General features: G+C 39.2%; 1 protein-coding gene across 1 annotated transcript; it reads left to right on the top strand.

Moving 5' to 3' along the window:
- Positions 1-1591: 1591 nt before the first annotated feature.
- Positions 1592-8278, top strand: LOC138877300 (uncharacterized). Its single transcript, XM_070156898.1, has 5 exons — positions 1592-2081; positions 2220-2321; positions 2474-2986; positions 3217-3357; positions 8172-8278. The coding sequence occupies exons 1-5, from the start codon at positions 1592-1594 to the stop codon at positions 8276-8278; spliced, it is 1353 nt and encodes a 450-aa protein (XP_070012999.1).
- Positions 8279-26530: the final 18252 nt, after the last annotated feature.

The raw sequence follows: 26530 nt of genomic DNA, 5'->3' as shown, positions 1-26530 counted from the left end.
AGCCGATACGGCTGAGAAATCATGGTACCACCATTGGGCTCGGATACCAGTATACATGGCAGGAGTATAGGGAATGTTCGCCTCCATGGCGTGGACCGTATTACCCTCTTTAGCAATCTATACCCCGTTTGGAACAAGCTTTCCAATAGGCAGACAAAATATGGGGAACTGTTGAAGAAGAAGCACTAGCTGGGCTGAAGGATCTGTTCTTGGAAGATGAGAATATGGACTGCAGTGCCATAATTGAGGAGGGGGAGGGGGAGGAAGAAAAAGGCTTCTCCATTCAGACTATGGCAAGTAAGTTGTTCTCAAAAACTGGACTGCCACACCATCCCGAGCCCGCCGAGTCCCTGGGTAGCTTGGAAGAATTTATAGCCATTCTAGGCATTTTTAAATTTCCAGCAATTTTTTTTAAGATTTCTTTGTTTCAAAATAAATGCTCGATCCACCGAGCCAAGCTTTGTTCGAACAATTTTCTCAGTTTTAGTCAAATGCATTTATCTTTTATCATTATTCATTACTATTTTTTATACTTTTCCTTTCTACAATTTTATTATTACTTTTCCTGATGAACCAGTAACTATGACATGTAATGAGGCAACGAAACAAGAGAATAGTGACTCGGAGGAAGAAGATGAGATACCCGATGAAATTGTCAGGGAAGTTGAGAATTTTGAGAACAAGCCTAAATCTAACTTGGAAAGCAGTAAATTTGGAAGATGTCGAGACCGTCAAAGAGACCCGCATCAGCATTCACTTGTCACCAACACAAAAGGAAGAGTACATCCGTTTTCTAAAGAAATATGAGGATATCTTCGCATGGTCATATGACGATATGACCGGTTTGAGCACATCTATAGTAGCTCATAAGTTGTCTACCAATCTCATATGCCCGTCAGTCAAGCAGAAACTCAAAAAATTCAAACCAGATAAGAGTTTGAAAATCAAGGAGGAAGTTACCAAGCAGATCAAATCCAAGGTTCTCAGGGTGATTGAGTACCCAACATGGTTAGTTAACATTGTGCCAGTTCCAAAGAAAGACAGGAAGGTCCGAGTGTGTGTTGATTATCGGGATTTAAACAGAGCAAGTCCCAAAGACGACTTCCCACTGCCAAATATACATATCATGATTGATAATTGCGCCAAGCATGAACTCCAATCCTTTGTATATTGCTTCACCGGTTATCACTAGATCTGGATGGATGAAGAAGACGCTGAGAAGACAGCTTTTATTATTCCTTAGGATGTATACTGTTACAAAATGATGTTGTTTGGTCTAATGAATACTGGGGCTACTTACATGAGGGCCATGACAACCATCTTCCATGATATGATACACAAGGAAATAGAGGTATATATGGACGACGTCATTATCAAATCCAAAAGGGCCGCAGATCACATAGAAAACTTGAGGAAATTCTTCGACAGGCTCAAGAGGTATAATTTGAAGTTGAACCCCGCAAAGTGTGCATTCGGGGTTCCTGCATGGAAGTTATTGGGATTCATTGTCAGTCGCTGAGGGATCGAGCTAGATCCGACAAAAGTCAAATCCATTCATGAGCTACTACCACTTAAAAACAAAAGGGAAGTGATGAGCTTCCTGGGACGGCTCAACTACATCAGCCGATTCATAGCACAGTCCACAGTAATATGTGAACCCATCTTTAAGATGATGAGGAAAGAGGTCGAGACAAGTTGGACCAAGGATTATCAAAAAGCTTTTGACAAGATCAAGGAATACCTATCCAGACTGCCAGTTCTGGTCCCGTCAGAACTAGGACGACATTTGTTGCTTTATCTATCAATGATAGACGGAGCCTTTGGATGTGTTTTGGGACAACAAGATAAGACAGGAAGAAAGGAGAAAGCCATATATTACCTGAGTAAGAAATTCACACCTTATGGAGCACAGTATTTGGTGCTTGAACGCATTTGTTGTGCGTTGACCTGGACAGCCCAGAAGTTGAGGCATTACTTCTATGCCTACATTACATACCTTATATCCAGGATGGACCCTCTAAAATACATATTCCAGAAGCCCATGCCTACTGGGAAGTTGGCTAAATGGCAGATAGTACTGAGTGAGTTAGACATCGTCTATGTAACTCAAAAGACAGTCAAGGAATAAGCATTAGCAGATCACCTCGCTGAAAATCCAGTGGGTGTAGAATACGAACCCTTGAAAATGTATCTTCCTGATGAATAAGTATCATTCGTAGGAGAAGATATTACTGAAGCATATGACGATTGGAGGATATTCTTTGATGGAGCCGCAAATTTCAAAGGAGCAGGCATTGGAGCAGTTTTAGTGTTAGAAACGGGTTAGCATTATCCAATATCTGCTAAACTCAGATTTCCCTGCACCAAAAATATGGCAGAATATGAAGCCAGCATACTAGGGCTCAACATAGCAGTCAACATGAGCATTAAGGAGTTGTTGGTGATCAACAATTTAGATTTGCTTGTGCACCAGGTTCAACGAGAATGGCTACCAAGAATTCCAAGATATTGCCATATCTGCACCATGTGCAGGAATTGAAAAGGAGGTTCATAAAGAAAGAATTACGACATGTGCCCAGAATTCAGAATGAGTTCGCCGACGCATTAGCCTATTTGTCATCAATGATACAGCATCCAGATAAGAACTATATTGATCCCATCTTGATGAGGATCCATAATCAACTGGCATATTGTGCTTATGTCGAGGAGGAGGCAGATGGAAAGCCTTGGTTCCATGACATCAAGGAATACTTATCAAAAGGAGAATATCTAGAGCATGCAAATCACATTCAAAAACAAACGCCCATGAGATTGTCAAATCACTTCTTCCACATTGGAGGGAACATGTACAGAATAACTCCGGATATGGGTTTGCTAAGGTGTGTCGACGCAAAGGAAGCTTCTAAGCTACTTGAGGATGTGCATGTTGGGACATCAGACCCGCACATGAATGGTTTTGTTCTAGCCAAGAAGATACTCAGGGCAGGTTACTTTTGGATGACCATGGAGATGGATTGTATTCAGTATGTCTGCAAATGCTTTCAATATCAAGTGCATGCCGACATGATAAAAGTGCCACCAAATGACCTCAATGCAACAAGTTCACCTTGGCCATTTGCCGCCTGGGAATGGAAGTTATTGGTCCGATTGAGCCCACTGCTTCGAACGGACACCGATTTATTCTGGTAGCTATTGATTACTTCACAAAATGGGTAGAAGCTGCATCTTACAAAGCTGTAACTAAGAAACTCGTCGCAGATTTTGTCAAGGATCGTTTTGTCTACCGATTCAGAGTTCCTGAGTCCATTATTACTGATAATGTCGCCAACCTCAACAGTGATCTGATGAAAGCTATATGTGAAACTTTCAAAATCAAGCACAAGAATTCCACGGCCTACAGACCTCAGATGAATGGAGTTGTAGAAGCCGCCAACAAGAACATTAAGAAGATACTAAGGAAAATGGTAGAGAATTACAAGCAGTGGCATGAGAAGTTACACTTTGCTCTGTTAAGGTACCGCACTATAGTTCGCACGTCAACCGGGACAACCCCCTACATGCTGGTTTATGGTACCGAGGCTGTCATCCTAGCCGAGGTAGAAATTCCTTCTTTAAGAACCATACAAGAAGCTGAACTCAGCGATGCGGAATGGATAAGGAGTCGCTATGAAAAATCGACCCTTATCGATGGAAATAGAATGAACGCAGTATGTCACAGCCAACTCTATCAGAACAGAATGTCCAGAACCTTCAACCAAAGGGTCAAACTAAGACAGTTAGCACTAGAGCCACTGGTATTGAAGAAGATTTTCCCATACCAAGATGAAGCCTAGGGAAAATTCTCTCCCAACTGGCAAGGTCCGTATATGGTTCACAAAGTACTAACAGGAGGAGCACTCATACTTGCAGAAGTGGATGGAGAAATCTGGCCAAAACCAATCAATTCAGACGCAGTCAAGAGATACTATGCTTAGACTATTTACATTTACTCATCTAATGTAATTGAACTACGCTTGACCTGATTTCCGTTTAAGAGGGCATACGTAGGCAGCCTTATGGGTTCGATCATATCATAATAAAATTTTCATTTTCCCCCTAGAATCGGAAACTGGGGCAGAATTTTGAGGACCCTCAAAATTCCAACATAAGAAAGCTGCAATGCCTTTGAAATGTGTCACAGTCGCTAGTTCATCAAAGTTACTTGATATATCACTACACTTCCAAAACAACTCTATTTTATCAATGAATGCATATTTTTCGAAAATTCTATTTTTATAACAGTCAAGTGCTATCTAGGGGAACTCGAAAAGGACTTCCAAAGCGGAGCAAAGTAAGGCCGATAGACGAAGCAAGAACCAACCTCCCCTCATAAAACTTACAATTTTTGTTTGAACACAAGAATATTTGATAATAGCTTTCGTACACAAAGAAAATTCACCATCTATCCGGTCGTTAGATGTTGAACCTATCCTAGCTCTTATCAGTTATTTTCTCTTTGCATGAGTCTAATCCTTGACTCCATATTTGCATGAGTCTAATCCTTGACTCAACATTTGCATTAGTCTAATCCTTTACTTCATATTGGCATAAGTCTAATCTCTGACTCCACATTTGCATGGGACTAAGCATGTCCCGAATCTTGCATGAGTCTAATCCCCGACTCCATATCTGCATAAGGCTAAGCATTGACTTCCATTTGCATGGGACTAAGCCCTGTCCCGCATCTTGCATGAGGTAAGCTCTACCTCCATATTTGCATAAGGCTAAGCATTGCCTTCTCCTTGCATGAGACTAAGCTCTGTCTCCAATCCTACATGAGTCTAAGCCCTGACTCCATATTTGCACGAGGTTGATCCTTGCCTCCACACCTGCATGAGTCTAAGCCCTGACTCCTTATTTGCATGAGTCTAATCCCGGACTCCATGTTTGCATAAGGCTAATCTGTGCCTTTATTTGCATGAGACTAAGCTCTGTCTCCATATCTACATAAGGCTAAACTCTGCCTCCAATTTACATTCTTTCACCAAGACAAAGCATTGTCTCTCCGGCATTATCTATTTGCTCCTCTTTCGGTCTAAGATTTGCCCTCAACCTCACAAGACTAAGCCTTATCTTCTTACATCATATTATTGCATATCATGGGCTAAAACATCGCCAATCTGTCCAAAGGCGTCATAGTCTAAAGGCACCATCCTCATAGCCTGAAGACACCATGCCATGGCCTGAAGATCTCTCAAATTTGCATATCATTATTCAAAGGCGTCATGGTTCGGAGGCACCATTTTCATTGCCTGAGAACATCATTTCATGGATTGCAAATCCATCATTAAATAATTCATGGCCCATGACGTCATGGTCCAAGGACATCATCTTTAACCATCCGAAGACAACCTTCATTGTCAAAAGGGAATTTGCATCATCTTTAATTTTTCGCAAATACATTTGTAGCATCTTTTTCAACAGGTAATCAGCAAATAATCGCTATCCTAGTAGGAGAGATCTCTCTCTAGTTCCCTCCAGCCGTCTCAAGCCTTAACTGCTTATCATAGCCACTTCTACATCTCGTGTCCGTTCTTACAGTAATTTCATCGGCATACTCCGCAGGTGAATCCAGAACTACACATGGACTGATTCCTATAAAATCAGAGATATGTAGGTAACTCGAAAACCACAGCTTGGCCTCTGTCTTTCAAAACATCCCATCCGGTCAAAATTGGTCCTCATTTCTTTACCCGAAAACGCTTTCATCCTTTCCGGGTAAAGAGGGGCAGCTGTTGATACCCAATTTTTCCCTATATTTTTTAAATATCCATAAATACCTGCAAATAGCATATATATGCATATATAAGCATGCACAAGGCTTTTATTATTTTTTCCATAATTTTAAGGGTTTAAATTGATTTATTTTCTCCCCTTCTATCCATAAAATCCCCAATAATTATTTCCAAAATTATTTTTTGATAATTCATTTATTTAATTTCTATATGCCAAAATATGGCTAATGTGATTTTTATGAATTTTTACAGTTACATTTAGTATTTTTATGCTAAATTGCATATGATTGGAATGCTAGCCCATTATAAGATATAATTATATTTTATATGTATTAAATTGGCCCCTGTATTTTTAAAATGATAATTATGTATTTTAAATTATTTTGGCACCTTAAATTATTTTACGAAAATTACCTATTATTTTTATAAATTAAAATAGGGAAAACTGGCTATTTAAATAATAGCCAAATTTGGCTTTCAATCCTAGCCAAATCGAACCCCAATCCCAGCCCCAATTTTTATTTTAATAACCCAATAAACCCAGACCCAGACCCAATTACCCACTACCCGACCCAAGCCATCTTAAATCTTGGTCGTTGATCTTTTAGATCAACGACCCTCGTTCTTCCTTTCCTTTTTAATTCTAACAGAGACCCTAACCCTAACAGTTCTCTAATTCCACCACCCTCAAACTCTCTCATCTCCTCTCTTCTCTCTCAACCTAACCTAGACTCTGTCAATTGCCTCCTTCTCCTGTCATCTCCGGCTACCTCCTTTCAACCCCAAGCCTCCAATGGCTCTCTTATTGCCTTGCTCATCATCTCTAAAGCCTTCAAGGGTCCTGGGCCATGTCGATTTTAGACCTAGGGTTTCTGATTTTGTTTTTTGAGGCTTCTCTGGTGTGATTTTTGGCAAAATCACACCATATGTGTTACGATTTGTGAAGTTACAACGAGTTCTTTTGATTTTTATTTGGGTTTCCTTTTGAAACCCTAACACTCTCCTGAATCTCTCAGATCTGTGTTATTTTCATGGTTTAAGCCTATTTCCTTCTATGATTTGCTTATTCTCGAGCTTCTTCTAAAAGATCCTCTACTTTAAACCGTTTTCACTTTCTTTGAAAACTAGGGTTTCTCGGAGTTCTTTTACGCATATTTTAGCCAATTTCTTTATGATTAAACCTTTTTCCTTGCTTATTTTTGACCGATTTTATGTTCCTACTACTTTTTAACTCAACTCTGTTAAAAGCCCTAATTTTTAAGATTTTCTTTGCTTTGGTTTCGTGTGTTAGCATGATTTTCTTTGCCTTGGTTCTATGTGTTAGCATGATTTTCTTTGCCTTGGTTCTATGTGTTAGCTTGTTTACCTGATTCTTGTTAATCTCTCATGGTCACCATGCTTTGAACGTATTCTGCTGAATATTTAGCCTACTTATATCACCTCTGTATGATTATGTTTGCTCATCTCTTGTTTCTTTCTGTCTATATGGTTGACCTTGTTTGTTTGCTACTCATATTCATTCGTCTCTATTTATATGCTGAAAATACAGAATCATGACTCCCCCATGATTGATTTTGATTTTCCTTAATTGATGGTAATTGAAAGATTTCTTTCAAAGCCCTAGAATTCTTTCAAAGCCCTAGAATCAATCAATTTGTTTTACTGAGCCTTTCCTTAATTGGGTTTTTCTGAATTTAGTCCTAATCAACTACTCTATGCCTACTGAACCTTGACTCTTTCATATTTAATCATGCACTGATTTTTCTTCTTGCCTTATATGGTACTGAATCTTTCTGTTTGATTTTGATTCCCTTAACTTAAGGGAGTACTTCCTTCATTCCCTAATTGATTGATTCTGAATTCTTAAATTAGTATACTACTATGCTTTTTACCTTATTTCACTACCTAGTTTCAGCTATAAATACCCTAAGTCTTTCATTAACAACACACGAACACTTAGTTTTCAAAACTACCTCTCTTACTAAAAAATCTCTGTTCTCCCCTCTCTCTTTTGCTATTTGCTACTATTAGCCGGCTGCAAGCCAAGGCTAATCATCTGTGCTCTTTGGTTCTTTCATTCTGCTTACTTCTATCTTTACTGGTAAGTCCTAATTTTGATTAAAGCCTCAACAACAACATGCTTCTCTTCTTGTTTCAGTTTCTTTTATTTCTAGCTTGATTTTACTTGTGGTTCTATTGTGAAGTTGTAGTTAGGTTATATTATCAACATGCTAGTATGACTCCCCTCCCTTTAAATCAATGTGTTCCCTTATGTGATTCAAGCATGCCTAGACAATTTTTTTTACCTATTGTGTACTTACCATTTTTTGTGAATCCCAAATCCCTATCCCCCTCTATATGTTTGTGTTCTTCATGACTGGTTTATTGTTATGCCAGTGTCAACTATCTCTGAGCATGTCCAAACCAGCTCTAATACCCTTGTTGGGATTATGTGTCTGCACTCAAATGTCTATGTATCCCCAAACCCTTTGACCCCTGTGTGACTATTGAATTCATTTGGATTTTGTGTGTGATCCTATCATGAAGTGCTTGACTTTGTTTACTACTCCAACCACTTTTCAAACAATCTCTATTGTTTCACTAATTGCTTTCAAAACAAACTTTTAAGTCCAGTCTTTAATAAACTTCTTTCAACATGTGTCCTGCACTTTCACTTTACTCTTAGTTAATAAGTTTTGCCTCCTGTATCATGTGTACTGCCTTGGGATCCTCTTTAGAGCCCTCTGAACTCTGGCATACTGATACTGGCTTTCTACACTACACTGGTTCAATTCTTGGTTGCTAAGTCTAGGTGTAAACATTGCCTGGGGTCCTTGAGACCCTTAGGGAACTTTAATGCACCTAGACTCTGATTTGTCTATGGAAATAAGGCTTGTAAGACCATTGGAGGCTTTCGGAAACTTGGGCCTAATTGCAGGCTCCCTATAGAGTAGCTTCTTGATTTTCTATTTCATTTATGTAATTCATTTATTGACCTGTAATAATTTGTAAACAGATATTTAGGGTACTTAGTAAAAGGGTGGGTAGAGGTATACTTTGTGGGGTAATATGGGTAGAAATCCTGCTCTTAGGATTTTACTTTCAAATCTGCCTGATTTACTCAATAGAAATCATGTTCATAGGGTTCCACTCTTGTTGAATTTGATTTCGTTTGCATAATAGATATCATGCCTATAATTTTTCACTTCTAATGACTTTTGCATCAAGTAGAAATCATGTTCTTAAGGTTCTGCATTTTCTTCATGTTAGAGATTATGTTTGTAGGTTTTCAAACAATCATGTCTTAAATCAATTCAAGTATAGATACCATGCCTATAAGACTAAATCCTGATTCAGTTCTGATAAGTCTTTCCATATGTTACTACGAATTAACTAAAACCAGTGATACGCCTAGATACCATGCCTATAGGGATTTCTATTCGCAATTATGTCTGATAATCTAATTAGCCTAATAAATCAATGTCATTTCGCCGAGTTAGTCTTTTAAAATTGGTCTTATTAAGAATTGACTTCTCCTAAAACAAGTTCTTTCAAAATTGCAGTAATCTCATTAGATACCATGTTTATAGGTACTAAAGGGCTATTTCGAAAATCTACTTGTTTCTGCATTAATATAGACACAATATACTGCATATAGGCAAGCCTTAGGGCATTTTCAAAACTACATTTTCCTGATGTTGTTTCTGTCGTTTAACGTTTCTGATTCTAGTAACATTAAAAAAATCCCCAGGCAACTACTAGGTTATAACTTCTGGGTCTGAAAAGTGGTCTGTTTCTGCATAATCACTTAGACATCCTGCTATAGGACTTCGATCAATAAAGACCTTAATTGTGCTTGAGACGTGCTGCTTGTATATTTGTTTGCGGAGGAAACTATGAACCTTTTACTTACTCCTATTATATGAAAGTCCTAATTGTTTTGACTATCGCCTTAGAGTTTTCGCCTTTCTAAACCTTAGGGGTGTATCTAGAACTACCCATAGGTAGAGGTCCTAACTCCTCCGGGACCATTAACAAGGGATGGGTAGCAGCACACAATAAGAGTCAGTGACCAAACACTCACTTTGCATGACCAATAAGGGGATGGGAAGGGTAGACCTGGGATATGATGAATACGAGCCAATGTCACGTGTAGCCCCTCATCGAGGAGTGTTTACTGGACATTGCGTGGGGTGATCCCATAGGATAAACAACCTAGGACCCCTCTTTACCAAATCCCCTCTCTTTACTTAAACTTTTTTTTTTTTGTTTATTTAAACTTGTTCAAACCTTTTATCTTACTATTTGAACTATCCAACGTGCTTTACTTGCAACTTATTTGATTTAACTATTAATATGGACTAATTTGTAAATGTAAGTTCGGCCGGGACCCATAGTTGTGGACCGCGAGAGGTGCCTAACACCTTCCTCTCAAGGTTACTTCGAGCCCTGGTAATGCAAACCAACCCAAGTGTTAATCACTTTAGGTGCCCTAACGCAGCATAATCCATTAGGTGGAGACTCGTCAAATACCCAATTCCCAAAAGGAAATGAGTCGTTACACCCCGTGAATGTCGAAACCTGGACCTCTCCTCGCGATGGGTAAAAAAGGGGGTGCGACAGTAATAATCAATGGGTAATCAATTTATAAATAAAGGTGATGAATCATTACTTGCCTCTTAAATTGTAGCAAAATCCCTTTTAAAAATTGCCCTTACCTGAGTCCCAAAACTCTCTAAATGAGAAAAACAACAAAACGCTTCAACTTATAAATATCTGCCTAGCAAAACAGCACATGAGGCCAACATGGTCGCACTTGCGACACCGCTTCTGCGGTCCAATTCCGCTTCTGTGGAAACCACCTTAAGTCCCCAACCTAGTGCACCTATGGTCCCCTTACTGCACATGCGGGACCGCTTCTAGATTCTTAATCTGCACCTGTGGATCCCCAAGCCTATGCCCAATCTTGCTTTTGCGCGCACCTCACCACATATGCTGGCTCGCAGATGAAGAATCTGCCTCACACTTACGCTCTTCATGGCTCCAGCAGTTTCTGGATCTGCGGACAACATAGCGCATTTGTGCTTCCGTAAATGTAGCCCCCGTCAACATCTACGATCACTACCATGCCCAGCTATTCTCCGCTTTTGCGATATATCTGCCGCTTCGCACCTACGACTATAATCTCATAGGTGTGATCACACTAGTACATGAAGCTTCGACATTTCTTCAAAGTGCAAACATGTTCCACCAACCATCTGAATCATACCAGACGCCCCCGGGACCCCATCCAAACATATCAACAAGTCCTAAAATACGATACAAACTTACTCAAAGACTCAAATTACATCAAACAACACCACGAATCGTACCTCAATTCAAGCGTAATGATCTAATGATCTTCCAACTTCTAAAACTAATGCCGAACAAAATCAAATAAACTTCAAAATACCTCAAATATTGTGCAACAGTCCCAAATGACACAATGGACCTATTCTAACTCCCGGAAAAAAATATCCAAACCTGGTATTAACAAAGTCAACTCTCGGTTAAACCTTTCAACCTTCCAAACCTTCAACTTTCCAAGTTTCGTCAATTCAAGTCAAAATGACCTACGAACCTCCGAATCAATATACGGGAATACACCTAAGTCTAAAATCACCATACTAAGCTATTGGAACCATTGAAACTCCATTATGGAGTCGTCTACACAAAAGTCAAACACTGGCCAGCTCTTTCAACTTAAGCCTTCAACCTTGGGACTAAGTGTCTCATTTCTCTTCGAAACATCCCCGAAACCAAACCAATCACTTCGGCAAGTCACATAACCACAAATGAATATAGAAAAAGCAATAAATAGGGGAATGAGGCTACAATACACAATATGACAGGTTGGGTCATTACAGTCTCCCCTTTTTAAATATACGTTCGTCCTCAAACAGGTCTAGAATCGTACCTGGAGTCCCAAACAGATGTGGATATCTGCTCTGCATCTCTTTCTCGATCTCCCATGTAGCCGATTAAACTGGTTGATCTCTCCACAGAACTTTCATCAAAACTATATTCTTTAACCTCAACTTCTGAACCTGCTGATCCAAAATAACTACCGGCTCCACATCATAAGTCAAATCCCCATCTAACTGAACTATGATGAAGTCCAACACATGTGATGGATCACCTTAATACTTTCGGAGCATAGAAACATGAAATACTGGGTGAACACCTGATACACTAGGTGGCAAGGCAAGTCTATAGGCCACCTCTCCAATCCTCTTAAGCACCTCAAACAGGCCAATATATTGAGGACTCAACTTGCCCTTCTTCCCGAATCTCATCACACCCTTCATGGGAGAAACTATAAGCAAAACCTTCTCACGCACCATATATGCTACATCACGAACCTTCCTATCAGTGCTTCTGCCTAGAATGTGATGTACGAATCGGATCCTGAATTAACTTGACTTTCTTCAAGGCATCTTGACCCAAATTAGTGCCCAACAACCTAGCCTCTCTCTGGTCAAACCAACCAACTTTAGAACGACACCACCTCCCATTTAAGGCCTCATAAGGAGCTATCTAAATACTCAATTGGTAGTTGTTATTCTAGGCAAACTCTGCACACGGTAAGAACTGATCCCATGAACCCCCAAAATCCATAACACAAGCACGTAACATATCCTAAAAGATCTGAATAGTGTGCTCGAACTGCCCATCATACATCCATATGGGGGTGAAATGTTTTACTTAACTCAATATACGTACCTAACTCACGCTGCACAGTTCTCAAGAAATTCAATGTGAACTGCGTGATCAGAGGTAATAGACACCGACACCTTGTGAAGATGAACAATCTAACGAATATAGATGTGAGCCAGCTACTCTGAAGAATAGGTAGTCACAATTGGAATAAAGTGTGTAAACTTGGTCAGTCTATTCACAATAACCCACACTACGTCAATTTTCTTCAAAGCTCGTGGGAGCCCAAAAACATAATCCATAGTAATACACTCCCAATTCTAGTTGGAATTCTCGAGTCTCTTAAGCAAACCACTAGCCTCTAGTGCTCGTACATCACTTGTTGACAGTTCAAACACCGAGCCATATACTGCACTATATCTTTCTTCATTCTTCTTTACCAATAGTGTTGCCTTAAATACTTATATATCTTAGCGGCACCTGGATGAATTTAGTACTTTGAACTGTGGGACTCCTTAAGAATCAACTCATGCAACCCATCGACATTGGGCACAAAAATATGACCCTACATCTACAAAACCCTATCCTCTCCAATAGAAACCTCCTTGTAATCATCGTGTTGCACTCTTTCCTTTAGGACAAGCAAATGGGGGTCATCATACTGACACACTCTGATGCACTCATATAAAGAAGACCGAGCAACCACTCAAGCAAGAACCCATCTAGGCTCCGAAGCATCTAACCTCACGAGCTAATTGGACAAGGCCTGAACATCCAATGCTAGTTGTCTTTTACCAACTAGAATATATACAAGGCTGTCCATGCTATCATCCTTTCTGCTCAAGGCATCAGCCACCACATTGGCCTTTTCGGGATGATATAGAATGGTAATATCATAGTCCTTTAGCAGCTCCAACTATCTCCACTTCCTCAATTTTAGATCCCTTTGTTTGAACAAGTGCTGAAGACTCTTATAATTAATAAATAGCTCACAAGATAAGGCCATAGAGATGATGCCACCAAATATTCAATGCTTGAACAATGGATGCCAACTCTATATAATGAACGGAGTAGTTATTCTCATTAGGATTTAGCTGACGCAAAGAGTAAGCGATCACCCTACCCTCCTACATCAAAATACACCCAATGCCAATTCATGAAGCATCATAATAAATTGTATATGAACTTGATGCTAACCAAAAAACTAGAACTGGAGTTATGGTCAAGGCAGCCTTGAACTTCTAAAAGCCCTCTTTATACTAATTAGACCACCTGAATAGGGCACCATTATGGGTCAATCTAGTAAAAGGTGAAGCAATGGATAAAAAACCCTCCACAAAATAGTGATAATAACCTGTCAAACCCAAAAAACTCTGAATCTCTATAGAAAGATCTACCTTGATCCCCTCACTAGATACCATATGGCCCAAGAACGCCATCAAGTCAAGACAAAACTCACATTTAGAGAATTTAGCATATAGCATCTTCTCCCTCAAGATCTAGAGTACAATCCTCAGATACTGCTCATGATCCTCCTAGCAGCATGAGTACAAAAATATGTCTTTAATTAATGACGAATGAATCATGATACGGCTGGAATACACTGTTCATCAAGTGTATAAAGGTTGTTGGGGCATTGGTCAGCCTAAAAGATATCACAAGAAACTTGTAGTGACCATAGCGGGTCCTGAATGTCGTTTTCAAAATATCAGAATATCAGATAATATTGAAGCATCCATGCGGCATACTAAAACAATACATCGAAAAACTACCTCTAGCCTGGTGAGAAAAGCATAGCATTAGGCCTGCCCACTGCCTAATTGACCTCCCTCTCTAGGGCGACCCCGAACTGCTTGAGTCCCACCTCGAGCTACTGAGTGGGTGGTGTAGTAACTGGTGCGGAAGTATTAGCCTGACCCCTCTACTAAATAGGACCTTCGGTAAGATGGGGGCAGTACCTTTTCACATTCCCCAAATTGCCACACTCGAAGCAACCTCAATCTAGGGATGGTCGTGGAGCTGATGTTACACCTCATGTTTCATACATGGAACTATGTCATAAGTAAATTGATATAAGATCGGAAATGAGATGTTATGTCCCGCATTTTCGTATATTAAAGTTTCGTCGTAAGTTAATCAACATAAGCTCGGGAATGAGATTATTTTGAGATTATAAGCATTATGTTATTTCAAACAAGTGATAAGTAAATTCGGGAAGGTGAGAGGGTAAGCGAATCGAAGAAAATAAGTATCATCAAAGTTTGGCAATTTGGGATAAAATACGGTCCGAGCTATAATACCCGGTATTTATGGACTAGTGCTATCTAAGGTACCACATGACCATGATAGTGAGGTGTATGAGGTGTGCTAAAATGAGCAGTATTTTAACTAATTTGAGACAATTCTTAATTATGTGAGTGATTGATTAATTATTGGATAGTGGGAGATTATCAAGTTAATCAAGGGATTAGTGGTTAATTAGTTATGATTTTGGATAAAGTTGAACCCCATTAACGTGGCAGCCCAAGGACTTTATATGAATGTGACTCTTGAATTCACATGAAATGTGTCAAAACATGGAAAATGGTTTGGCCAACTTAGCCACAAGTGGAGCCCACCCCCACGTAGTAAAAGACTTATAAAAAATCAAGAAGATTATGCTTGAATCAAAATACCAACAATTCCAATGATTATTTTGGCTTCAACGGACGTTAATCTTGAAACAAGACAATTCCAACAACATTTCTTAGCACCTTAGCAACGTAAGAATTTGCGATTCTAAAAGAGTACAATGAAATATTTCTCAAGAATATCATATGGATTTTCCCCTACTTCGATCCACCATTACGTGTTGTCGCAATTGACGTGTGCTAGAGGGATTGTCAAGAAAATCGGTTCAGGTATGTTAAGTCTATCCTTTCTTTCCTTTTGGCATGTTCTATACGACATAAATGAAACAAGCAAATGCACAACTTCCATAAATGACTCTATTCATAGAAATGCTAGAGATGCTTATATTCTTGATTTCCCACGTATCCTATTATTCTATCGTTTGGCCATTGGTCTCAGAAAATACGTAAGTTGATAAAGTTTGTTTTAAGATATTAATGAGAGATATAATGGTATTATAACGTACCGAGAGATTTTATTGACATACTTCTCATGCATTGCATTCATTTGTACATGTAAATTGACCCATGACTAGACGACGTTATATACGCATATATATATATATATATATATATATATATATATATATATATATATATATATATATATATATATATATATATATATTATATGTATATGGGATATGGGAAAATATTACGATATTATATACGCACCACCACCTGATCAACTAGTATACGTTGATAATTTGCCCACAGTGGCCAATATGATATGATGGGATGCCCTCAGAGGCTTCATGATGTTATGAACACATGTACCTATGCACGACATGACATACATATGCATATGCATGACACTATGAGTATTTCATTATTACAAAGTTATTCAGAATTGCATGTCGAGTCTTTTACTCCATGTTTCTCTCATGTCTATTATTTACTGACTTTCATTCCTTACATACTAGGTACATTATTTGTATTGACGTCGCTTTTCCTGGGGACGATGCGTTTCATGCCCGCAGGTCCTGATAGACAGGTCGAGAGTCCTCCAAGTAAGCTATCAGCTCAGTGAAAGATGTTGATACACTCCATTACTCTAGAGTTGCTAATTTGGTCAGTATGATTAGTACATGTATTGGTTGGTACGATGGGGTCAGTACCAACCTTTATGATAAGTATGTACTCATAGAGGCTTGTAGATAGATGTCATGTATACGGATATTTGTATGGCCTTGTCGGCCTATATTTAAAGTATATAATGGATCACGTTGGCCTTATAGGCCCGTATGTCATAGGTATAAGTTTCTATATCAGGTTGGGACGTTCTATGTCGGGTATTCCCTCATGTTTACTCTAGTTGTATCATGACATGCCTTCTGGCCCACCTATCTATGATTATTTAATAAGAAAGATATGTTACGTTGGTACTCGATTGAGTAAGGTACTGGGTACCCGTCACGGCTCATAGGTTTGGGTCGGGACTAAAATGGTATCAAAGTAGTTCTGTCCTAGGGAGTCTACAAGTCGTGCCTATTAGAGTCTAGTTTATGGGTGTGTCATGCACCATACTTATAAGCAGGAGGCTACAGGGCATTTAGGACTGTCATTCTTTCTTCTTACTCTAGATCATGTGGTAGAGCTCAGTTGTGAGAATTCAAATTCTCAACTTATATTTTATTCATAATAAGACGATACCTACATCCAGAAAGACGGTATGTAAATGATATGGCTATGGAAGAGTTGAGTCAGAGTAACTCGACTTTGCATCATGCTTATGATATGTAAATGTGGGATCTTCAGAAGATCATGTGCGTACTGAAAAGTGTAAGCCTCGTGATAAGGAGACTTGAGGCAAGAATACATATCCACCTTTTTGGTGAAAAAAAATGAGAGATTCAGAAGATAAATACAAGTTTTAACAAGCAAAAGAAGTAAGATGAAGAAGGGTATGAGGCGCCCAGTTAATGAAGGTTAATAGTGTTTACAATTCAGGCAGAGTAATATAAGCTTTTTGAGTTACATTCAACAGTAACAGAGGTATGTGCAATTGACTGCACACATCTGAGTTATGCCCTATGGGGGCTAACAGGTATTGTTTAAGAAAAGGAAGGAACATCATGATCCGATTGGGGTTAGAGTAACCCAAAATGGTGAATGGATTGTGTGTTAGTTGAAGTTTCCAAAGGATATTACAAATGTGCTAATAGATCTTCTTGTGAGACACTCAAATGGTGCACTATAGAATATTACAATTAAATGTGAATACTAGCATGATCAAAAAAAATTCAGAAGATAGGCACTGAAAGCCTGGAAGGGATAAATATTACCTTAGTGTGACTCTCGTCCCTAGTAGAGCAAGGACGTTGAGCAACCCAAAGAGCCGATGAATGAAGCAAGGGGAGAAAAAAGTAAAAGAATGTCTTGTGGAAGTTTTCACAAAAATGGATAGGCAGAAATATTAGCAGAGTAATGAGAACAAAGATAAGGAAGAATTATGAGTAAGATGTGATACATGGATAACAACAGTAGATCAAAAAGATGACGATATTACCAGGTCCATAGTCAGGTGAAGAAAGAGATGAGAGGTGTTAGGCCTTAAGACAACAAAAGAGTATAGGTCATGAAGTCATATCGTCATTTCGAGAAATAAGTTCGTGACTCTAATGTGATTACCAATGGGAAACGCTAGACCCCAGAATAATAGAGATCAGTATGGGTTGGTGAACAAGATAAACTAAACATGAATTAGGGATTTAGTGATTTGATAATGGTCGACATCATGAGAATTTCATATTTCGTACCGGCAATAATAGAATGGACAACAGAAGAAGATTCATGAGAAATTCAGAGAATGGTCATTCAGGAAGACGTTTCCCTAAAGTAAGCAATGTGAGCAAAGTTTAGCTTCAGAGACTGTATGTGCTATTTATAGTAATTGTCACCTCGCGAGTAAGGAATTTCGTTATCCTTAGTACAGAAGGATTACCGCAAGGAGAGTAAGGGTCATCGATGATGTGAAAGGACGACAAAAATGGAGAGGTAGAACATCTATAGGCAGATTGTCGTATCTCCAACTCATAATACTCCCCTAAAGGGGGGAACATGGAGTAACGTGATATTAAGTCAGAATTAAGTGGTTCTAGTAACTATGGAATGGTAAAGGAAGAATGCGACAAAAAAAGAAAATGATGAAATTGCACTTATTCAAATCCTACAGATATGATACGATTCCAGAACATTATGCAAACACGACATCAAGGAAACAAAGTAAGGGTTCCTGTCTAGGATTTTATTGATAAATAAGGAGCCAATGCGAAAGGTAAGTTAAGATAAAGGAAATAAACCAAGAAAGATTACGCTAAACATTGATATGAGAATGGGACAATGAGTAGTTGGTAGTTGATTCGGGAAGAGCCTGGTTATGGCTAAATAGGAGGTTAGAGATGAGTCAGCATATCGTGCAGGATAAACATGGTAAAACCCAATATAGTGAATTTAGCCTCGCAGTAATGTCATTGTAATACTTGAGAAATATTTAGATAGGAGTTGGGGTAGTTAAAGGTATAGTATGAATGACTAACTGAGGAAATAAGGAAGAAGGCTTCAACCTAAACATGGTAACTCGAAGGAAAAAAAAAGGTCATGTAAAAACAGTCTCACTACAACATTGTATGCACACTATTAAAAAGTGCACCTAGCATGGCTAACGAACGGGAAGTAAAGTCAAAAGTAATATTCGAGATCATATGAGTTGCATGAAAATTTTGGCATTCGTGGGAACTAAGATAAGCTAAGTATGCACGCAACAGGGAGGTAGAAGACCAGGAAAAGTAATAGCTTACGTTTAAAGAAAGTTGAGAAGGAACGAAAGGAACTATTTGATCAATGATACAGAGTTGGATACGTTATGAATGCACTTGCGATTTCGGAGCATACATATATGTTGACAATCATACAGCCGTAGAAGATTCCAATAAAAGTTAAAAGAAAGAATTGAGTCCAGGTCATAAACAAAAACATTGAATTGTTAAAAGATTATATCATGGATATTCTATAGCGTCCATGAAGGACTAAAGTAATAACTAATACCATGAGCCGCAGATCAGAAGATAGCTTAAGCTTATACGAAGGTTGATCAAATGGAAGAGGAAACTAAAGAGTTACATCAACTAAGTAAATCAGAAGTCTGATTATTGGACCTAGAAAATTATAGAAATCGTGATCAAGAACAATGCAGGACCAACCTTAATATTAGAGGTACAAGAGAGATAGTACAACAACCATAGTCTATAACAACTCTACGATAAAGCCAGTTAGAAAAGTAACAGCTCATAAGAAGTCGGTATGAAGCTCCCACTGGATTGTAGTATTAAAATAAAGCTCCAAGTTGTGGATGTGAATCGTACTTATGTGGAAGGGAGGTTATGAAAGAGATAGAAGATGTGATGCGAGATTTTAAGGTAATTAAGGTAAAGGTGAACAACGTAAGAGATACTCAAAGGCAGAAGGTTGTGAATAGTTCATACTTTAGATAGAAGGCTAGAAGCATGGGGATTCAGTATCCAGGAATGATAGCAGCATCATCAATGGTATATTTTTCAGCCTATGGTTTCTAGGTATTAAGAGGCCTAGTAAGGAGAGCAAAGAAGAGTTAGAGACGATGTGATATCTCGCTTGATGTTCCAGAATAACATAAGGAAATCTATTGTGCAAGCAAGTTGAAGGAAGGTTGCAAATAGTATAAATAGATATGTGTAGGTCGCAAGCCAAAGTATGGTGAGCGACAAGGTTTTAGGATGACAGGAGTAAGGATAAGAAAAGATGAGTGACAAGGTGACGAGAATGAATAAGTTCTCGAGATTAAGCCCATGAAAACAAGAGATCTAATGGGTTCTCTATTTTATAGAAGGCTCAGTAGAGCCTGAATGAACTCAAAGAAGTCTAAGACTAGTAGCATTTAGAAGAGATGGAATGTTGCCCTGGTAGTGAAATGAAGGTGTAATTGTGACAGATAAAATATAACATTTGGGCCTTCGATTGAATAATGATTTGAAAAAAAAAAGGAGAAGGAAAAAAGATTTTGCGGATGATACAAGATCAGAATACCCCCTTAAGGTGAATCACATAGAGATACTATGAAATATGATTATGGAAATCACTTCAAATATTCCTCGATGCAACGTAAGCCCTAGTGGCAAGGTTTTACGTAAGAAGTTTCAAGTTATCAGTGGTATATTGTAGATCAATATTGAGGCAAATCGTAAAGGATGGACAAAAGTCACAAAGTATGAGTTGAGATTAGGTCATCATTCTTAAGATGAACAGTAATGATGAAGCATTAAAGGACTTAGATTTATACATATGGGATAAGCAACAAGAGTAAGCTGGAATTTGGTAGCAGACCTCCGCAACGATAAATCGAAGTAAAAATTATGGTCTAGTGTGGCCTACTTAGATGTAGTAAAGCTAATGACGCCTAGAGGGACAGCTTGACATAATTTTGTATATGTTCACAAAGTGAAGCCTAGAGATTGGCTAAAAGCTGGATGAAAGAGAAGAGAAGAGTCGCATAGGCATACATACAAAGTTAGAGTCGTAAAGGCTGCACGATAGAAGGTAGTAGCAACAGTTATGAGATTAGAAATATTCTGACTACAAGTCGTGGTATGTGAAAGAGGCTTAAAGGGGGGAATTCCCTGGCCTTTGGGATTCATTCACAGAACAATCACCTAGATGGCAAGAGGATACCAAAGTATTCGCAAGAGTTATGGGTTATGAGAATGATAAGTGCATCAGTCAACATTCGAGGATGAATGTTCCAAAAGGGGAAATGATGTTACACCCCATGTTTTCATACGTGGAAGTACGCCATAAGTAAATTGATATAAGAACGGAAATGAGATGTTACATCCCGCATTTTCGTACGTTGAAGTTTCGTCGTAAGTTAATCAATGTAAGCTCGCGAATGAGAATATTTTGAGGTTATAAGCATTACGCTATTTCAAACAAGTGATAAGTAAATTCGTAAAGGTGAGAGGGTAAGCAAATCGAAGAAAATAAGTTTCATCGAAGTTTTGCAATTTGGGATAAAATACGGTCCGAGTTATAATACCCGGTGTTTATGGACTAGTGCCATATAAGGTACCACATGACCATCCAGTGAGGTGCATGAGGTGTGCTAAAAATGAGCAGTATTTTAAGTAATTTGAGATAATTTTTAATTATGTAGGTAATTGATTAATTATTAGATAGTGGGAGATTACCAAGTTAATTAAGGGATTAGAGATTAATTAATCATGAGTTTGGATAAAGTTGAACCCCATTAATGTGGCAGCCCAAGGACTTTAAATGAATGTCACTCTTGAATTCACATGAAATGTAGAAAAACATGGAAAATCATTTGGCCAACTAAGCCTCAAGTGGGGCCCACACCCACTTAGTAAAAGACTTATCAAAAATCAAGAAGATTATGCTTGAATCAAAACACCAACAATTCCAACGATTATTTTGGCTTCAAAGGATGCTAATCTTTAAACAAAATAATTCCAACAACATTTCTTAGCACCTTAGCAACGTAAGATTTTGCGACTTTAAAAGAGTACGGTGTAATCTTTTTCAAGAATATCATATGGATTTTTCTCTACTTCGATTTGCCGTTACGTGTTCTTGCAATTGATGTGTGTTAGACGGATTATTAAGAGAATCAGCTCAAGTATGTTAAGGCTATCCCTTCTTTCCTTTTGTCATGATCTATACGACACAAACGAAATGAGCAAATGCACAACTTCCATCAATGAATCTATTCATAAAAATGCTAGAGATACTTATATTCTTGATTTCCCATATATCCTATTATTCTATCGTCTATTCATGGATCTCAAAAAACATGTAAGTTGATAAAGTTTGTTTTTAGATATTAATTTGATATATAATCGTCTTATGACATACCGAGAGATTTTATTGACGTACTTCTCATGCATTGCATTCATTTACACATGTACATTAACCCATGACCAGATGACGTTATATACACGTATATATATATATATATATATATATATATGGGATATGGAAAAAGGTTACGGTGTTATAGAAGCACCACCACCTGATCAGTTGGTATACGTTGATGATTTGCCCACAGTGGTCGAGTTGATATGATCGGATGCCCTCAGAGGCTTGATGATGTTATGAACACATGTACCTATTCACGACATGACATGCATACGCATATGCAAGACATTTTGAGTATTTCATTATTTACAGAGTTATTCAGACTTACATGTCGAGTCTTTTACTCCATGTTTCTCTCATGTCTATTATTTACTGATTTTCATTCCTTACATACTCGGTACATTATTTGTACTGACGTCCCTTTTGCCTAGGGATGCTACGTTTCATGCCTGCAGGTCACGATAGACAGGTCGAGAGTCCTCTAAGTAGGATATCAACTCAACGGAAGATGTTGATGTACTTCATTGCTCGGAGTTGCTTATTTGGTCAGTACGATTAGTACATGTGTTGGATGGTACGGCGGGGTCAGTCCCGACCTTTATGATAAGTATATACTCTTAGAGGCTTGTAGATAGATGCCATGTGAACGGATATTTGTATGGCCATGTCGGCCTATAGTTAAAGTATATAATGGATCATGTTGGCCTTATAGTCTCATATGTCATAGGTATAAGTTTCTATATCAGGTTGGGACGTTCTATGTCGGGTAATCCCTTATGTTTACTCTGGTTGTGTCATGACACGCCTTCTGGCCTACCTATATATGATGATGTAATAAGAAATGTACATTAAGTTGGTACTCGATTGAGTAAGGTACCGGGTTCCCATCATAGCTCATTGGTTCAGGTCATGACAACCAATTCCTCTACGCGAACATAGGTCCTCCATCGCGAACGCGTAGACCAACTACCTCAGTGTTTTGCGAACATGAAGCATAAAATCCCACCTATCTCCAGTTCCTCTTCACGAACACGGGACTCCCCTCATGATTACGAAGAAGGAAACCAGAACTGGAGAACACTAGAAAATCTGCAATCTTTCTTAAGTCCAAAATGATTCTTTAACCACCCGAAATCAACCCGAGGCTCCCGGGACATCAACCAAAGATACCTACCAGTCGTAAAACACCATACAAACTTAGTCGAGCGCTCAAAACTGATAAAAAAACAACAAAACACGAATCATCCTCCAATCCAAACTTAAAATCTTCTACAACATATGTTGAAACCTATCAAACCATGTCCGATTGGCCTCAAATTTTGAACATAAGTCATATTCGACATTACGGACCTATTCCAACTTCCAGAATCGAAATCCGACCCCGATATCAAAAGGTCCACTTCCGGTTAAACTCCCAAAAAATTCAACCTTTCCCATTTCAAGCCTAATTCAGCTACAAACCTTAAAAACACAATCCGGACACGCCCCTAATTCAAAATCACCCAACGGAGCTAACAGAACCGACAAAACTCCATTCCAGAGTCGTCTTCACATAGTTCTGACTACGGTCAAAATCCTAGAACTTAAGCTTCCATTTTAGGGACTAAGTGTCCCAAATCACTCCGAAGCCACAACCAAAACCTCCTGAAAAGTCACATAAGCAGAAAAAGATATGGGGAAAGCAATAAATAGGAGATCGGGGCTATTACTCTTAAAACGACTGGCCAGGTCGTTACATCCTCCCCCTCTTAAAATAATCGTTCCTCCTCAAACAAGCATAGAAACATACCTAAAGTTGTGAAAAGATGAGGATAAGGGATGCGCATATCATGCTCGATCTCTCAAGTTGCCTCCTCGACCGCCTGACCCCTCCATAGAACCTTCACTAAAGCAATGATCTTTTACCTCAGCTTTCGGACCTACCTGTCCAAAATAGCCACTGGCTCCTCAATATAAGATAGATCATTGTCCAACTGGACTGAACTGAAATCCAACACATGAGATCCCCCCCCCCTCCCGCGATACTTCCAGAGCATAGAAACATGGAATACTGGATGAACTCCTACTATACTGGGAGACAAGGCAAGATCAGAAACAACATCCCTAATTCGCCGCAACACCTCGAATGGGCCAATAAACCTTGGGCTCAGCTTTCCCTTCTTTTTGAATCTCATAATGCCCTTCATGGACGAAACCCAGAGCAAGACCTGCTCTCCAACCATGAATGCAACATCGTGAACCTTTCGATCCGCATAACTTCTATGGTGGACTGGGCTATGAAAAGTCAATCTTGAATCACTTTTACCTTCTCCAAAGAATCCTAAACAAGGTCTGTACCCAATAATCTAGCCTCACCCGACTCAAACCAACCCACTGGTCATCGATACTGTCTACCAAACCATGCCTCATACGGTGCTATCCGAATGCTCGACTAACAACTATTGTTGTAGGCAAACTCCACAGTAACAAGAACTGATCCCAAAAACCTCCAATCTCTATCACACATGCACGGAGAATATCCTCTAGTACCTGAATAGTGTGCTCGGACTGTCCGTCCATCAGAGGGTAAAATGTTGCGCTCAACTCAACCCGAGTACCTAACTCATGTTGTACGGCCCTCCAGAACCGTGATGTAAATTGCATACCCCAGTCAGAGATGATAGATATCGGCACGCCATGAAGCCTAACTATCTCGTAGATATAAACTCGAGCCAGCTGCTCGGAAGAATAACTAGTCATCACGGGAATGAAATGGACTAACTTGGTCAGCCTGTCCACTATCACCTAAACTGCATCAAACTTCCGCTGAGTCCGTAGAAGTCCAACAACAAAATCCATAGTGATCTGGTCCCATTTCCACTCCGAAATCTCTAACTTCTGAAGCAATCCACCTAGCCGTTGATGCTTATACTACTGCTTCAAGTTTTAATACATCTTCGTAGAACCCGTACGGATGGAGTACCACAAACTGTGAACCTCCTAGAGAATCAACTCACACAATTCGTCTACATTGGGCATATATAGCCTGCCATGCATCCTCAATGCACTATCATACCCAATAGTGACCTCCTTAGCATCACCGTGCTGAAACGTGTCCTTAAGCATAAGCAGATGGGGGTCATCATACTCCCTGATATGATAATAAATAGAAGGCTTGGAGACCACACAAGCCAAAACTCGACTCGGCTCAAAAATATCCAATCTAACAAACTGGTTAGCCAAGGCATAAGCATCCAATGCCAATGGCCTCTCTGCTGCTGGAAAATATGCAAAGCTCCCCAAACTCTTCGCTTGCGACTCAAGGCATCGGCCACCACATTGGCCTTCCCGGGATGATATAGAATAGTGATATCATAATCACCTCCGCTGGCACAAGTTAAGATCTTTCTGCTTGAACAGATGCTGCAAACGTTGGTAATTAGTGTACATCTGACAAGGGACACCGTACAAATAGTGCCTCCAAATCATCAAGGCATGAATAATAGCTGATAACTCAAGGTCGTGGACAGGATAGTTCTTTTCATGCACCTTCAGATGTCTAGATGCATAGGCAATCACCCTATGGTCCTATATCAATAGCTCTAACCACCTCCGCTGTCACAAGTTAAGATCTTTCTACTTGAACAAATGCTGCAAACTCCGGTAATTAGTGTAGATCTCTCAAAGGACACTGTACAAATAGTGCATCCAAATCTTCAAGGCATGAACAATAGCTGCTAACTCAAGGTCATGGACAAGATAGTTCTTTTCATGTACCTTCAGATGTCTGGACGCATAGGCAATCACCCTATGGTCCTGTATCAACACTGCGTCGAGACCAACCCATGACACATCATAATATATAGTATAAGACCCTGAACCTAAAGGCAATACCAATACTGGGCTGTAGCCAAAGCTATCTTGAGCTTTTGAAAGATTTCCTCACACTCTTTTATCCACCTGAATAGAGAATCCTTCTAGGTCAGCCTGATCATAGGTGCTACAATAGATGAGAATCCCTCAACAAATCAATGATAATACCCCGACAAATTAAGAAAACTCTAGATCTTCGTAGCTGAGGACGGTCTGGGCCAACTCTACACTGCTTCTACCTTCTTCGGATCCACCTTTATCCCCTCACTGGACACTACGTGGCCCAAAAAATGCCACGAAATCTAAAGAGAGCTCACATTTTGAGAATTTTGAATATAATTTATTTTCTCTCAATGTCTGAAGCACAATCCTCAGGTGCTGCTCATGATCATCCCGACTCCGAGAGTACACCAGAATGTCGTCAATAAATGCAATGACGAATGAGTTAAGATAGGGTCGGAATACACTACATCCAATGCATAAAAGTTGCTAGGGCGTTGGTCATCCCAAATGACATCACAAGGAATTTGTAGTGACCATACTGAGTCCTGAAAATAGTGTTCAGGATATCTAGCTCCCAAATCTTCAACTGATGATAACCTGAATGTAAGTCAATCTTGGAAAACACTC

Source organism: Nicotiana sylvestris, chromosome 9, assembly GCF_000393655.2.
Source record: "Nicotiana sylvestris chromosome 9, ASM39365v2, whole genome shotgun sequence".
Classification (NCBI taxonomy): domain Eukaryota; kingdom Viridiplantae; phylum Streptophyta; class Magnoliopsida; order Solanales; family Solanaceae; genus Nicotiana; species Nicotiana sylvestris.
This window is presented reverse-complemented; position numbering and strand designations above follow the sequence as displayed.